Here is a 12,836-nt window from a genome sequence, read left to right as displayed (position 1 = left end):
AGATTTGTTATCCACATGCAGAGAATATTTCTGCACTTGTCCTCAGAATGATATACATTTAGTAATGGAGAAAGGATGTGCACATTCAAAGGCAGACACAGTGTAAGCTACAGATGTGTCCTCATACATCTAGCCTTCTTGTGCATTAAAAAGCCCTAGTTGCACCATGCCGTGGCGTGATTCGGTAGCGATGAGCGTCTTTTCATGCAGCTTTTTACTTTTAAATGCGTATTATTTGCAAATCGATAATTTGCTGATTAAAAGGATATATGGCATGCCTATGTTCTGTGTGCAGCAGCAGGTGCATCTGCATGCGAAATGCTACGTTACAGTGTCAGTGGCTGTAACACTGTAACGTAGCGTTTCGCATGCAGATACATTCGCAGTCACACATAGAGAACATATGCATATCATTTTAATCGGCAGAAGCTGCTTGTGCTGCCTATTCGCATCGCCGTGTCAAATAAGAGGTATTTTAAGGTAAAAAAAAGTTGCACAAAATGACATTCAGCGATACCAAGTCACACGGAGCTTCCTCATTTTGTGTAGCGCGACTTGTAGTGCACGGAGAATAGATGTATGTGGACACGTGTAGCAACTCAATTTGTCAACTTTTACTTAATACATTTAATTTTCTGTAGTCTGAGGATTCATGCCAGCCGACACTCTAGTGCAGAGGTTTTAAAACTTCTATATACTAATAGGGGTAGATGTACTAAGCCATGGAGAGAAAGTACCAACCAATCAGCTCCTAACTGTCATTTTATAGGCTGAGTTTGTAAAATGACAGAAGATAATTGCTTGGTACTTTATCTCTCTCCAAGGCTTAGTACATCTACCCCTTATAATTCAGTTGTTATGTGTGATCACCCATCTCCCTGTCCACAGCATCTCTATTTTTATCTTTCACACCATCTTGCTCTCTCTTCTTCTCTCTCCTGCATTCTGTGCCGTGAAGATCACAACTATGTATTGATGAGCACTCTAGTGACTCCTCCTGTACATTGAGGAGTAGTGCTGTGGATCAGACTCCACTTCCACTGCGTTGCCTTCTGACACACAGGTGTCTGTCCTACATGGCATTTCTACTTCAGGGTCCATAGGGGTCCACAGGGTGACCTTGGGGGTATAGCTGAATCCTGGATCCTCGGGCACCACGGAGTTAAAGCTTTCAGCTGCTCCCAGGATGCACTTGGGTCCAACCTCCCCTATACCCCGCTCCCGAGCCACAGGCACCTCAGTTTTAGATGGTGCCCGGCCGGAGTCGGGTCACCCTGCGGGGTGGGCTGCAGGAGCAGCCCCCTAAAGCTTTTAATTTTTTATTTAACTTAGTTAAATTAATTTATTTTTTTTACTATAGTTTTTTTCTCCAGAGCGGCAGCGATGGGCTGTCTGTACAGACACCCACGCTGCCGCTCCTCCCTGCCGGCGCCGCGACGCCAGTACTGAACTGGGGATCGCGGCGGGGGAAGCCAGAGTCTGTACTAGCCGGACTCTGGCTTCCCCCGGGACTGCTACCGGAAGACGCCGGGGAGATCAGGTAAGCCGCGCACCGCTGATTAGCGGCGGTGCGCGGGTTCCTTCTAAATGCAGTCCCATGCCCCCGGTCTAGGGGACAGACCGGGGGCGCTAGCGGTGGCGGCTGGCCCCCCCTTCAGCGGAGGCATACCCCGCCAGACCACTAGACCACCAGGGTTAATATCGCGGCAAGCGGGATGCCGGCAACCCGGGGGTTAATATGCTAGCCAGGGGAGGAAGCCTTCCCTGTCTAGCGGCTCCTCCCCTCAGCTCAGCGCGCCTTTCAGCTCGTAGTCTGGCGTCGCTGAGCTGCAGATTACTCGGCCACTCCTCCCCTGAGGTCTCCAGCGGCCATTTTCTCTGTGGCAGCGCAGATACTCTCAGGGAGCAGGCGGACCGGTCCCCCTGTGTACCTCTCCCCTGACAAGGACAGTGTACACAGCGCTATAGCCCTCCCAGACACTGAATCTGGGCGGTTGATTGTAGTGGAAAGGTGCAGTGAGTATATCTTCCTGCATGTTATGTGACTTTTGCTAGTGCTGCCTGTCTGTGTCTTTTTTCTACTTACTGTCAGCCTATACCTATCCCTTTCCTTCTCCTACAAGCCCTACATGTGTGCGGGGGAAGGGTGTTTCTACTGACCTCACCTATATAGATCACGTATTTGTGAGGTCCGTCACATACAGTTGTGTGCTACACGGTGCCATATTGTGGGCTGTTGTCCAGCACACGGGTGAGTGCGCACGTTTTCTTCCTAAGTCATGTCTGAGGAGGAGATTGAGCACTCCGGGGCTCCGGTATTGTTCTCCTGCAGGCGCTGTTCTGCAGGAGTGGATAGGGAGGATTTGTCACAGGACGGCCTGTGCGGACGGTGCCAGGCGCTCCCTGGTATGTCTAAATCTCCCATGTCGCAGGAGCCACCATGGGCGATGTTTTCCCAGGTGCTAGTGTCCATCGCGGACCGTCTGTCGGTCCCGACTGCCGCCCCTACTAGGGCGTTGCCCCAGCCTGCCATCCCCCATTCCCCGGGTGTCCCACAATTATTGCAGACTCCCCCGGGGTCTCAGCCTGTTGGTCCCTATGCGGGGTTGCCAATGTATATTCAGTCCACCCCTGTGGCACAGCAGGCTGTGGTGCCGTTTCAGGCTCCTGTGGCGACTCCTCCACCCTGGGTGGATGCGCTTTCCCATACTGTCCAAGATTTGGCGGCAACATCTTCGGCTTTTCAGTCGATGTTGCGCAGTGACGTGCCCTCCAGGGCGTCTAAACGCTCAGTCATGGCGCAGGCTGCGCATATTCCGGATTCTGAGGGGTCCTCGGATGATGGTGAGGTGCAGGATGGCTCAGCCTCAGATGCCTCAGTCCAGGAGGTAGACACTAAGTCTTCCATCAATGTGCGGGCTCTGGTTAAGGCGGTGCGGGCCATTCTTCTGATTGAGGATGAGGCACCCGCTCCCAAGTCGAGGTATCCTAGTTTTAAAAGAGCTAAGGTTACTTCTGCAGCGTTCCCCTTGTCTGATCAGTTGACTGATCACATGGCGGTGGCCTGGCAGACACCCAGTAAGCGTTTCCTGCCACAGAAACGCTTGGCGTCCAATTATCCATTCCCGGAGGCGCATTGTAAGAAATGGGAAACTCCGCCTGCAGTCGATTCCCATGTAACACGCCTCATCAGGAGTGCTACTTTGCCATTGCCGTCTATATCCTCGCTGAAGGATCCTACGGACAGGAAGGTGGAGACTTGTTTAAAGTCTATTTATTCTCTCTCGGGCGGTAGCCCGGCCGTCCATGGCCATCTCCTGGGTGGCCAAGGCCATTGAGGGGTGGGCCAACGCCATGGAGGACGCGTTTACGGATGAAGCTCCGGACGTCCAGAGGGCGTTGTTAGGACAGATGAGAGATGCCGCCTCCTACATTGGAGAAGCATCTTTGGATGCTAGCCTGTTGACCTCTAGGGTTTCGGCGGCAGCAGTGTCTGCTCGTAGATCCTTGTGGTTGTGGTCTTGGAGAGCAGACGCGGCTTCAAAGAAAGGCTTGGAGGCCTTACCTTTTAATGGAGAATTACGATTTGGTCCGGACCTGGACAAAATAGTAGATACCCTGGCGAAATCCAAGTCAGCCTTCCTCCCTTCAGCTACTACACCTGCTAAGGTCCGGAGCTCGGCCTTTCGTTCCTTTCGGGTTCAGGGCAAGGCAAAGGGTCAGTCCTTCCCGAGGCAGTCCGCACCCAAGACCGCCTCAAAGCCAAAGAAGCAAGCCTGGAGTGCTAGGCGCCCTTCTTCCAAGCCAGAAGATAAGCCTTCTGCGTGATGGGACGGGCCTCCCTCTGGGGGACCCCAGAGTGGGAGGCCGACTTCTTCAATTCGCCCAGTGCTGGCACAATACCACCACGGATGCTTGGGTGCGAGAAGTGGTCTCCCAGGGGTACGCCCTGTCTTTTCGGCACAGGCCGCCTTGCCAGTTTTTTTGCACAAGTCCTTCTCAGGACAAAACCAAGGCCTTTCAGGTTCAGGAAGCCATAGAGGCCTTGCTGACGGCGGGGGTCATTATACCCGTACCACAGTCTCAACGTGGGATGGGGTATTACTCTACGCTGTTTCTGGTGCAGAAACCCAATGGCTCTCATCGCCCCATCCTCAATTTGAAGTCCCTGAACAGGTTTCTCAGGGTTCCCAAATTCAGGATGGAAACTTTGCGTTCCATCATTCTGGCGATGGAACCGGGGGATTATATGGTCTCCCTGGATATCCAGGACGCCTACCTCCATGTGCCTATAGCAACATCGCACCAACAGTTTCTGCGGTTTGCTATTCTCCACAACCACTACCAATTCAGGGCTCTACCTTTTGGTCTCTCCACGGCACCAAGGGTATTTACCAAGGTGATGGCGGTCATGGCGGCTCACCTTCGGAGCCAGGGGATACGGTTGCTACCGTATCTAGACGACCTCCTCTTGCTGGCAAGCTCCCCGGAGGTACTGATCCAGCATCTCCACCTGACGGTCGCTTGTCTACAGGCGCACGGCTGGTTGATCAACTGGAAGAAGTCCTCCCTCATCCCATCACAGCGGATGGTTCATTTGGGGGCCCTGCTGGACTCTCGTCAGCAACGGATTTTTCTGACTCCAGAGAAGGTCTCCTCCTTACAGCTGCGGATTCACGGCTGTCTGAGCAGTGGCAGAGTGTCGGTGCACTCAGCGATGAGAGTTTTGAGGTCCATGGTGTCGGCATTCGACATGGTGGAGTTTGCCCAGTTCCATTCCAGGCCCCTGCAGGGGCTGATTCTTTCGGAATGGAACGGATTGCCACACAGGATCCGCTCTCAGATGCTGGTGTTGTCCTCGGAGGTGCGTCTGTCCCTAGCCTGGTGGCTGCAGACAGCTCATCTCCTAGAGGGGCGCCCTTTTTGGATCCCGGAATGGGTTCTGCTCACGACAGATGCCAGTCTCCAGGGTTGGGGGGCGGTGACAGGCTCCTTGTCATTTCAGGGTCGTTGGTCGGTGGAGGAAGCGATTCTTCCCATCAACATCCTGGAACTGAGGGCAGTATACAGAGCCCTGCAGTCGTCCGGCACCGCTCTTCACGGAAGGGCCGTTCAGGTGCAGTCAGACAACGCCACCACGGTGGCGTACATCAATCACCAGGGAGGGACTCGCAGTCGAGCTGCGATGTCGGAGGTGTCCCGCGTCCTGGCTTGGGCGGAGCGCTATCTTCCAGCTCTCTCGGCAGGTTTCATCCCAGGAGTCCTCAATTGGGAGGCAGACTTCCTCAGCCGTTACGACGTGCATCCCGGGGAATGGTCGCTTCATCCAGAGGTATTCCAACTACTCGTGTACAAGTGGGGGCTGCCAGAGCTGGACCTGATGGCGTCCCGTCACAATCACAAGCTGCCCGTGTACGGGTCAAGGACAAGGGACGCAGGCGCAAGTCTGATAGACGCGCTGTCGGTGAGATGGCTGTTTCAACTGGCTTACTTGTTCCCTCCGATATCTCTGCTGCCTCGGGTCCTGCGCAAGTTCAAACAGGACGGAGGCACACTGATCCTGGTGGCCCCAGCGTGGCCCAGAAGGCCGTGGTACTCCGATCTGCGGAGCTTGTCCATCGACGCTCCGTTCCTCCTACCTCAACGGCGGGACCTGTTGTCTCAGGGGCCCTGTCTTCACCCGGATCTGGGTCGACTATCTTTGACGGCGTGGCTCTTGAGACAGCCGTCCTGAGGTCTCGGGGCTTTTCTAGCTCCATTATTACCACCATGCTGAGGGCGCGCAAGCCTGCTTCCGCGAGGATCTATCACAGAGTGTGGCACACTTACTTTCAGTGGTGCGAGGCCAGAAAATATGATCCCCAGGTGTTCCGGGTTTCGCGTATTTTGGCTTTCCTTCAGTCGGGTTTGGACTTAGGATTACGTCTTTCCTCACTGAAGGTGCACGTGTCTGCTCTGTCGGTGTGGTTCCAGCGCAGGATCGCTGCTATGCCGGACGTACACACCTTTTTCCAGGGAGTTTTAAGAATCCAGCCTCCCTTTGTGCCACCTGTGGCCCCGTGGGATTTGGCGGTGGTTCTTCGGGCCTTACAGGGTCCGCCTTTTGAGCCTTTGGAGTCAGTGGAGCTCAAGTGGCTAACTTTTAAGACTGTTTTCCTCTTGGCAATTGCTTCTGCCAGGAGAGTTTCAGATTTGGTGGCGCTTTCTTGTCGTCCCCCTTTTCTGATTTTTCATCAGGACAGAGCGGTGCTTCACACTCGTCCTGATTTCCTGCCTAAGGTGGTTTCCAGGTTCCACATTAATCAGGAAATTGTTGTACCAGCCTTTCAGTCGCCTGATCTTTCGGCTGGGGAGACTTCCTTAGACGTTGTCCGTGCAGTCCAGGTTTATGTGGACCGGACTAGTTCTGTGAGGAAGTCGGATTCTTTGTTTATCCTCTTTGGTTTTCACAAGAAGGGTTGGCCTGCCAACAAACAGACTCTAGCCCGTTGGCTTCGTTCTGTTATTATTGAGGTTTATATGCAGGAGGGTTTACCTGTTCCAGCCTCTGTTAAGGCTCATTCCACTCGGTCTGTGGGTCCCTCTTGGGCTGCTAGACGTGGCGCCTCTGCTGTTCAGCTCTGTAAGGCGGCCACGTGGTCTTCCATTCAGACCTTTTTGAGGTTCTATGCGTTTGACACCTTTGCCTCTCAGGATGCATCCTTTGGGCGCCGGGTTCTCCTATCAGCACAGGAGCGTCCCCGCCCTTAGTTGGACTGCTTTGGGACATCCCCAAGGTCACCCTGTGGACCCCTATGGACCCTGAAGTAGAAAAGAAGAGATATGGTAAGAACTTACCTTTGTTATCTCTGTTTCTACGAAGTCCATAGGGTCCACAGGGCACCCGCCCTGACGCACCTGGCTTCATATGGGCTGTGTGACTGGTCACCGGTTTTCCGTCTCCCATTTCTGTGAGTGTGGTTCTTGTGTGTTCCAGTCTTCCTTCTCTCTGTTTCGTCTCCTCCTCCGGCCTGGGCTGCTTACCAACTGAGGTGCCTGTGGCTCGGGGGCGGGGTATAGGGGAGGTTGGACCCAAGTGCATCCTGGGAGCAGCTGAAAGCTTTAACTCCGTGGTGCTCGAGGATCCAGGATCCAGCTATACCCCGAAGGTCACCCTGTGGACCCTATGGACTTCGTAGAAACAGAGATAACAAAGGTAAGTTCTTACCATATCTCTTGTTTTCTCCATGTGTAGTATGGCATCCAGACTGATGAGTATTTCAAATTGAGTTGCAGGATACAGTTTGCCTTTATTGGCAGTTGTTTTTCACATAAGAGCATTAACTTAATTGTGTTATTATATATCTACTGTAGATGTAATTGGTCTGTCTGGTCTTATCACCCCTTCCCTGGATGAGATGATCTTTGTTGCCAAGGAAATGGAAAGACTGTCAATAAAGACCCCTTTACTGATTGGTGGAGCCACCACATCTCGGTATGTAATTTCAAAATGTAGTTGATGATGATAGCAGTGCTGTGTTACACTGAAAAAAGTTATAGTACCTTGTAGAAAATGAGATTTGAAATAACCAATTCTGGCTTGGAGTGGCTTTATGTTCCTACCAAATGATACCAGGGGAGATACCCGAGGAGGTGTTTTCCTCAAGATAATGTTGCAAAGCTACTTGAATGTCCTCTTTTGGTTGAGGGATGTAATAGAGAAGACTCGTCTAGGCTCCATTTACGCGACCCTCGAGGGGCCCTATAAATATCCTACAGAATATAGACAGGTGGTCAGTCCATGTCAGTGGTGTGATGTCGGCATCCATAATTAGAGAAGATAATGAATGGGATACATGAATCATGTCAATACGGGAGTAATGTTGGTGCGGAGCGGAGAAGTGGGTGTAGTCCTTAACCGAGGAAGGTTTAAGTTGCCAAGTGTCATATAGATTATGCTGCTTTAAGGTGGATACAAGAGAAACTGAGGCCCTAGAAGTGGGATGGATTTGTCTAAAAGTGGGTCAATAACCGTTTTAAAGTCCCTTCCCAGAATTATATGTCCCTGTGCCACTCTTCTAATGCGTTGAGATACGGAGTGAAATAATTGTGGTTGGTCTTGATTGGGGGGCATACACCAAGTAAGGGTTAGAACCTTGGAGCGAAGAGTGTCAATAACCATTTCATAGCGACTATCTGGGTCTGCAGTCGTTTTTGTATGTACAAAAGGAATATTACGGTGAATCAATGTTGCAACTCCTCATTTCTTACAATCCGCTGATGCAGAGAAGGTCTGGGAGAATTGCTTTCCTTGGAGCCGGGAGTGAGAGCCTGTGAAGGGAGTCTCCTGGAGAAGAACTGTCGGCCTGTTCCCTTCTACAGGCACTTAAAACGTCTGTGTGCGTCTTAGGGGAAATTAAGCACATTAACATTTACGGAGAATAACTTTAAAGCCATATTAAATGAGAAACTAAAATCCAATTATTAGAGCGAGCAACAGCCACATAAAGAGAGCCGACACACCAGAGGCCCACCCCAAAGGGAAATAAGAGAGAGAGAAAAAAGAGGAGAATGGAAAGATACAAGGAAAGAAAGAAAATGAAAGTGAAAATTGCGCAATAGGGCGAAAACCCTACAAAAAAGGGTCCCTAAAAAGGACCGCCACAAAATAAATAAACTGACCTCTACAGCCAACATGAAGGGGTGCATGGGGGTAGTGGCGTAAGAGCTTATTACAACTAAACATATTAACGCAAAAAATTGGAGAGGATGCATGGAGGTAATAGTCATGAGAGACAATAAAACCAGATGACTATAAAACAATAAAAAACAGATAACCTGGTTCCCAGTAACCCGACTGAAGCCGGGGTGAAAGAAAGCCCCCTGTAAGGGAGTGTGTGCGTCACCTAAGGGGGTTTGGAAAGGTGAAAAAGGCATGGGCAAAAGGGAAAGGGGAGAAGTGATATGGAAGGAGCAGGGAATTTGAGGGGATGGGAGGGGGAAACCGCACAGAAGAGAACATGGAAAGTAAAAGCATTACAGCACATATCGAAATCAGGAAACCACAACATCTAGATATGCAAAAAAGAACATAGCAATACAAGTGATAACAATAAAGAAGACAGGAGCAAACCACTCAAGTAAAACAACAAATCCGTCGTAGTAAAAAGGCAAATAGGTCCGGCAACCCATGTCCAGGAGTGATTAAAAGGGCCTTACAAGACAGGAAGACTTAATGGTGGATCAGAGTCGTTGTCCGTACGATGGGTCACCCTTGAGCATTCCGGCTGAGGAGATCTGGAACATTGAGGTTTTGGTGAGCCACTGTGTGGAGAAGTAGTTGTGGGTACTGGAAGGAGATTCAATTTGATTAACAAGTCCTCCACTTGATGCATGGAATTGTTGGCCAAGACTTGTAATAGAAACAGGAACCCCCACCTGTAGCGAACATCAGGGCCATAACTAGGTTAGTGCGGCCTGTGCCATGGCACAGGGCACCGCAGAGCAGGGGGCACTGTTTGGGCCTGTCAATTTTTGTTTATTATCATTCTAACTTGTAGCTTCCTCTTGTTTTATTCCCAGCATCTCCTGGCTGCCCCTATCTCTTACCTGGCCCTTCCCCATGAGGCCATGGCCCTTTTTTGGGGTGTGTTATCTCCCTATTTAAAAAATAGGGGGGAGACAAATGCTCTTTCTGGTACAGGGCACCAAAAAGTCTAGTTACGGCTCTGGGGAACATGATGTTGTTGAAGGATCGTTAAGGGGGCTAAGTCTTGAAATATTTGCAGTTGAATGTCTTGAAATGAAATGCAGTCGGACTATAATGTCCCGAGGAAGTTGAGACGATGCGAGTTTGGCCTTAAGGGCTCTATGAGCTCTGTTTAGAAGGCAATCTTCAGTAGAAATGTCTAGAGCAACATGTTAAAAAAAACTGAAGAAGGAGGGTAATGTCAAGGGGCTCTATTTATTAACATTATTTTTACTAAAATAAAGTGAAAAAGGGTGTTTTCACACCCTTTTCACATTATTTTAGTTTCACCTGTATTTATTACAGGGCAATTGGAGTATAATTAGTAAAATTCTACTCCAACCCCCAGTATCACTTATTTTTAGTAAAGCAGATCGCATTTCCCATAATTGTAATGGGAAATGTGATCTGTGTGCAAGTTGTAAAAAAATACCGGGGGGAGCCCTGTGATAATAACGCCACCTGGAGGTGGCGTTATCCAGGGTCTCCCCCGGTTACCGGGCTCCCACTCTGCTCTAACGGGGAGAGCAGAGGCGGGAGCCGGTACCAGTAATCAGCTATGTGGTCTAAAGAGACCGCAAGCTGATTGCTGTAAAAAAAAGAAAAAAAAAATTAAACATTTTTTTTTTCACTTACCTGAATCCAGGGACCGGTGATCGGGCCTCCGGTGATGGCTCCTCTCCGGTCAGCTGGTCTCCCACAGTGCACTGGGGCCCGGTCATCAGGTGATCGGGCCCCAGTGCAGTATGGGAGATCACCTGATCGGGAAGCCCGGAGAAGACCACCGGAGGCCAGGAGGATGCAGGTAAGTGTAATGAAGGGAGGGATTTCCGAAAATACCGCGACTAGAGTGCGGATGGGATCCGCAGGGACAGAGCATTATCGCAAGCTCTGTCCCTGCAAGGGATTTATAGTAAATCCCTGTGATATTACCTGAATTCGCAATGCGAATTCACTCGGTAATATCACACTACAATCCGCATTCAATATGCGGATTGTAGTAAATAGAGCCCAAGGTCAGGACTTATTCAGGCATATTCCGGATCTGAAGATTGTTGTGTCGAGAACGATTTTCTTGATCCTCTTGTTTTTCCTTAAGAGACTCAATTTCATCATGGAAATGTGTAAGTTCCTTATCTAGACGACCCTGGGACCAGCACAGATCATCTGTTTTTTCTGTTTCTAGAGCATCAGGTCTGGAACTCAGAGAGGCAAGTTCTGATTTAAAATCTGAAATAGCTTTAGAAAGTTCTTGATGAAAGGCCGATTGTACACCCTCCAGCAGGCTAGTCATAACTGCTTCGATCTGAGGATCAATGCCCGTTTCTGAGGTATGTGGCGAAGATGGAGATGCAGGTTTGGACATTGATCCGATCAAACCTTTAGATTTCTTTCTAAAGAAATTAGCTGATGCAGCTTAAGTTTTCCAGACTTTCTGCAACATTGTTGAAGTGTTCAGGAAATGTATAGGTTAGTTTTACCGATGAGCAGTGTGAACGGGAAAATGGGTCAGGTAGAGATGACTATCAGGGGGTTCCTCCCAGAAGAGTGGGAGGGAAAGAAGAAGCCTTTTCTGGGGGGGGCTCTTTATTTATTAAAATGTAACTTTTATTAGAAATATATTAAGAAGGATCAGTATATTTCACATACTTAGGAACGTACTCGTAGCTCCCTACTTGACCCCAGTATGTCCTTTGGAGAAGAAAAACAAAAAATTACAAACAGATAATATTCTGTGAGGCGAAAATATTTGTCTAACACTTTTACTTAATTGCTTGTGTTAAGATAGACGCACCCACATCATTTATCACATGAGAATAATCTTTCTTATATGAAAATACCCACAACCTTAGAGAGGAGACAAAATAAGTCTCAATTATAAACCTATATGGAGACGTGCTATTAGAAAACATGGCATGCAATATAGGCACTAACTGAAAAACATGGCCTGCAGTGCCATTGTAACCGTGAACTCAAATGCATGTAGGACTGCTGTAGATTCCGTCACAACAAAGAATCAAATATATGTGTGGACAGAGTAAGTAATATATCACATTGTATATAACGCTGCTTCCCAGAAGCAGCAGCTTCTCTGCATTATGTTAAATGTAGGCTGTTGTATAGAGATACGGTTGCAATAAACAATAATATCACATCATCACATACATAGTGTACTTTGAACACAGATATTAACTTGCTTTATGATAAGTTCACACATTATAACATGATTGCTGCAGGCAATAATATCACAGTATAGTAGATTCGTATCTCAATTGCCCAAAAATTCAAGGTTGCTCTATTTGATAGACAGAAGTAGAGATGACACAATGAAAAGGCTGGGGACCAGGACAGGTTGGTGAATCTAGTGGGTCATCTTGACATGCGAGTCAACACAGAAAAAATTAAACTTCTGAGTATTACAATCTCTGTATAGGGCTACAGGTAAGTGGAGGAAAAATAGTGCAAATACAAGCAATTGTGCCAAAGAGCCACTAGATGGAGCTCCAGTTCCACATCGGAGTAAAGTATGGTAGAAAACATGAAAGTTCAGATGCAGGCATTCTGGACACAGAAATAACAAGTCGGTAAAGTCACTCTGGGCCAGCTGCTGTATGAATATTACAGCAAAAGTCTTAATAACCGGGCTTATAAGAGCAGGTACAGGGGGGGTTGTTGAGAGACACCAGGGCTGCCAATCAGGGGTAGTGAGGCCACAAGTACAGACCAGGTTTCAGCTAGTCAATGAAGTGTAGAGGGACCAACAGGCTTACTCCACAGGGAGTGGGCTGGCAGCATCTGCTATCCAAAATGGTGGCCCCTCCACTGCTTCAGCAGCGTCTATGCGGCCCGCAGGAACCCCGGAGCGCTGAAGCCCCAGAGGAATATTGTCATCCAGGCCAGGTCCCAGGGAGGGCACCAGCAGCAGGCAAGGCCTGTAGGCGGCGGTCTGAGCATCTGTGGTAACGGCGGTCAAGGCCGGACGAAAATGTAGTCAGTGGCCTCTACCCAGGGTAGGCCGCGGTCTCAGATGTCCTCCAGTATGGGCACAGGAGGCAACAGACAGGTCTAGGGTATACCTGGGGACCAAGAGGAGGGTGATATAGCGGGA

General features: G+C 49.4%; 1 protein-coding gene across 2 annotated transcripts in view; it reads left to right on the top strand.

Annotated features, from left to right (window-relative positions):
* The window catches only part of MTR (5-methyltetrahydrofolate-homocysteine methyltransferase), a 153,878-nt gene that overhangs the window by 106,885 nt on the left and 34,157 nt on the right, over window positions 1–12,836 (top strand). For both annotated transcript variants that reach the window (XM_088477398.1, XM_088477397.1), the window contains exon 24: window positions 7,354–7,474. In XM_088477398.1, coding sequence (XP_088333524.1) covers window positions 7,354–7,474 — 121 coding nt within the window. The remainder of the gene's footprint in view (window positions 1–7,353; window positions 7,475–12,836) is intronic.

Source organism: Taudactylus pleione, unplaced genomic scaffold (genome assembly GCF_031769625.1).
Source record: "Taudactylus pleione unplaced genomic scaffold, aTauple2 ptg000201l, whole genome shotgun sequence".
Classification (NCBI taxonomy): Eukaryota; Metazoa; Chordata; class Amphibia; order Anura; family Myobatrachidae; genus Taudactylus; species Taudactylus pleione.
Note: the sequence above shows the minus strand (reverse complement) of the source record. Positions and strands in the feature narration are given on the sequence as shown.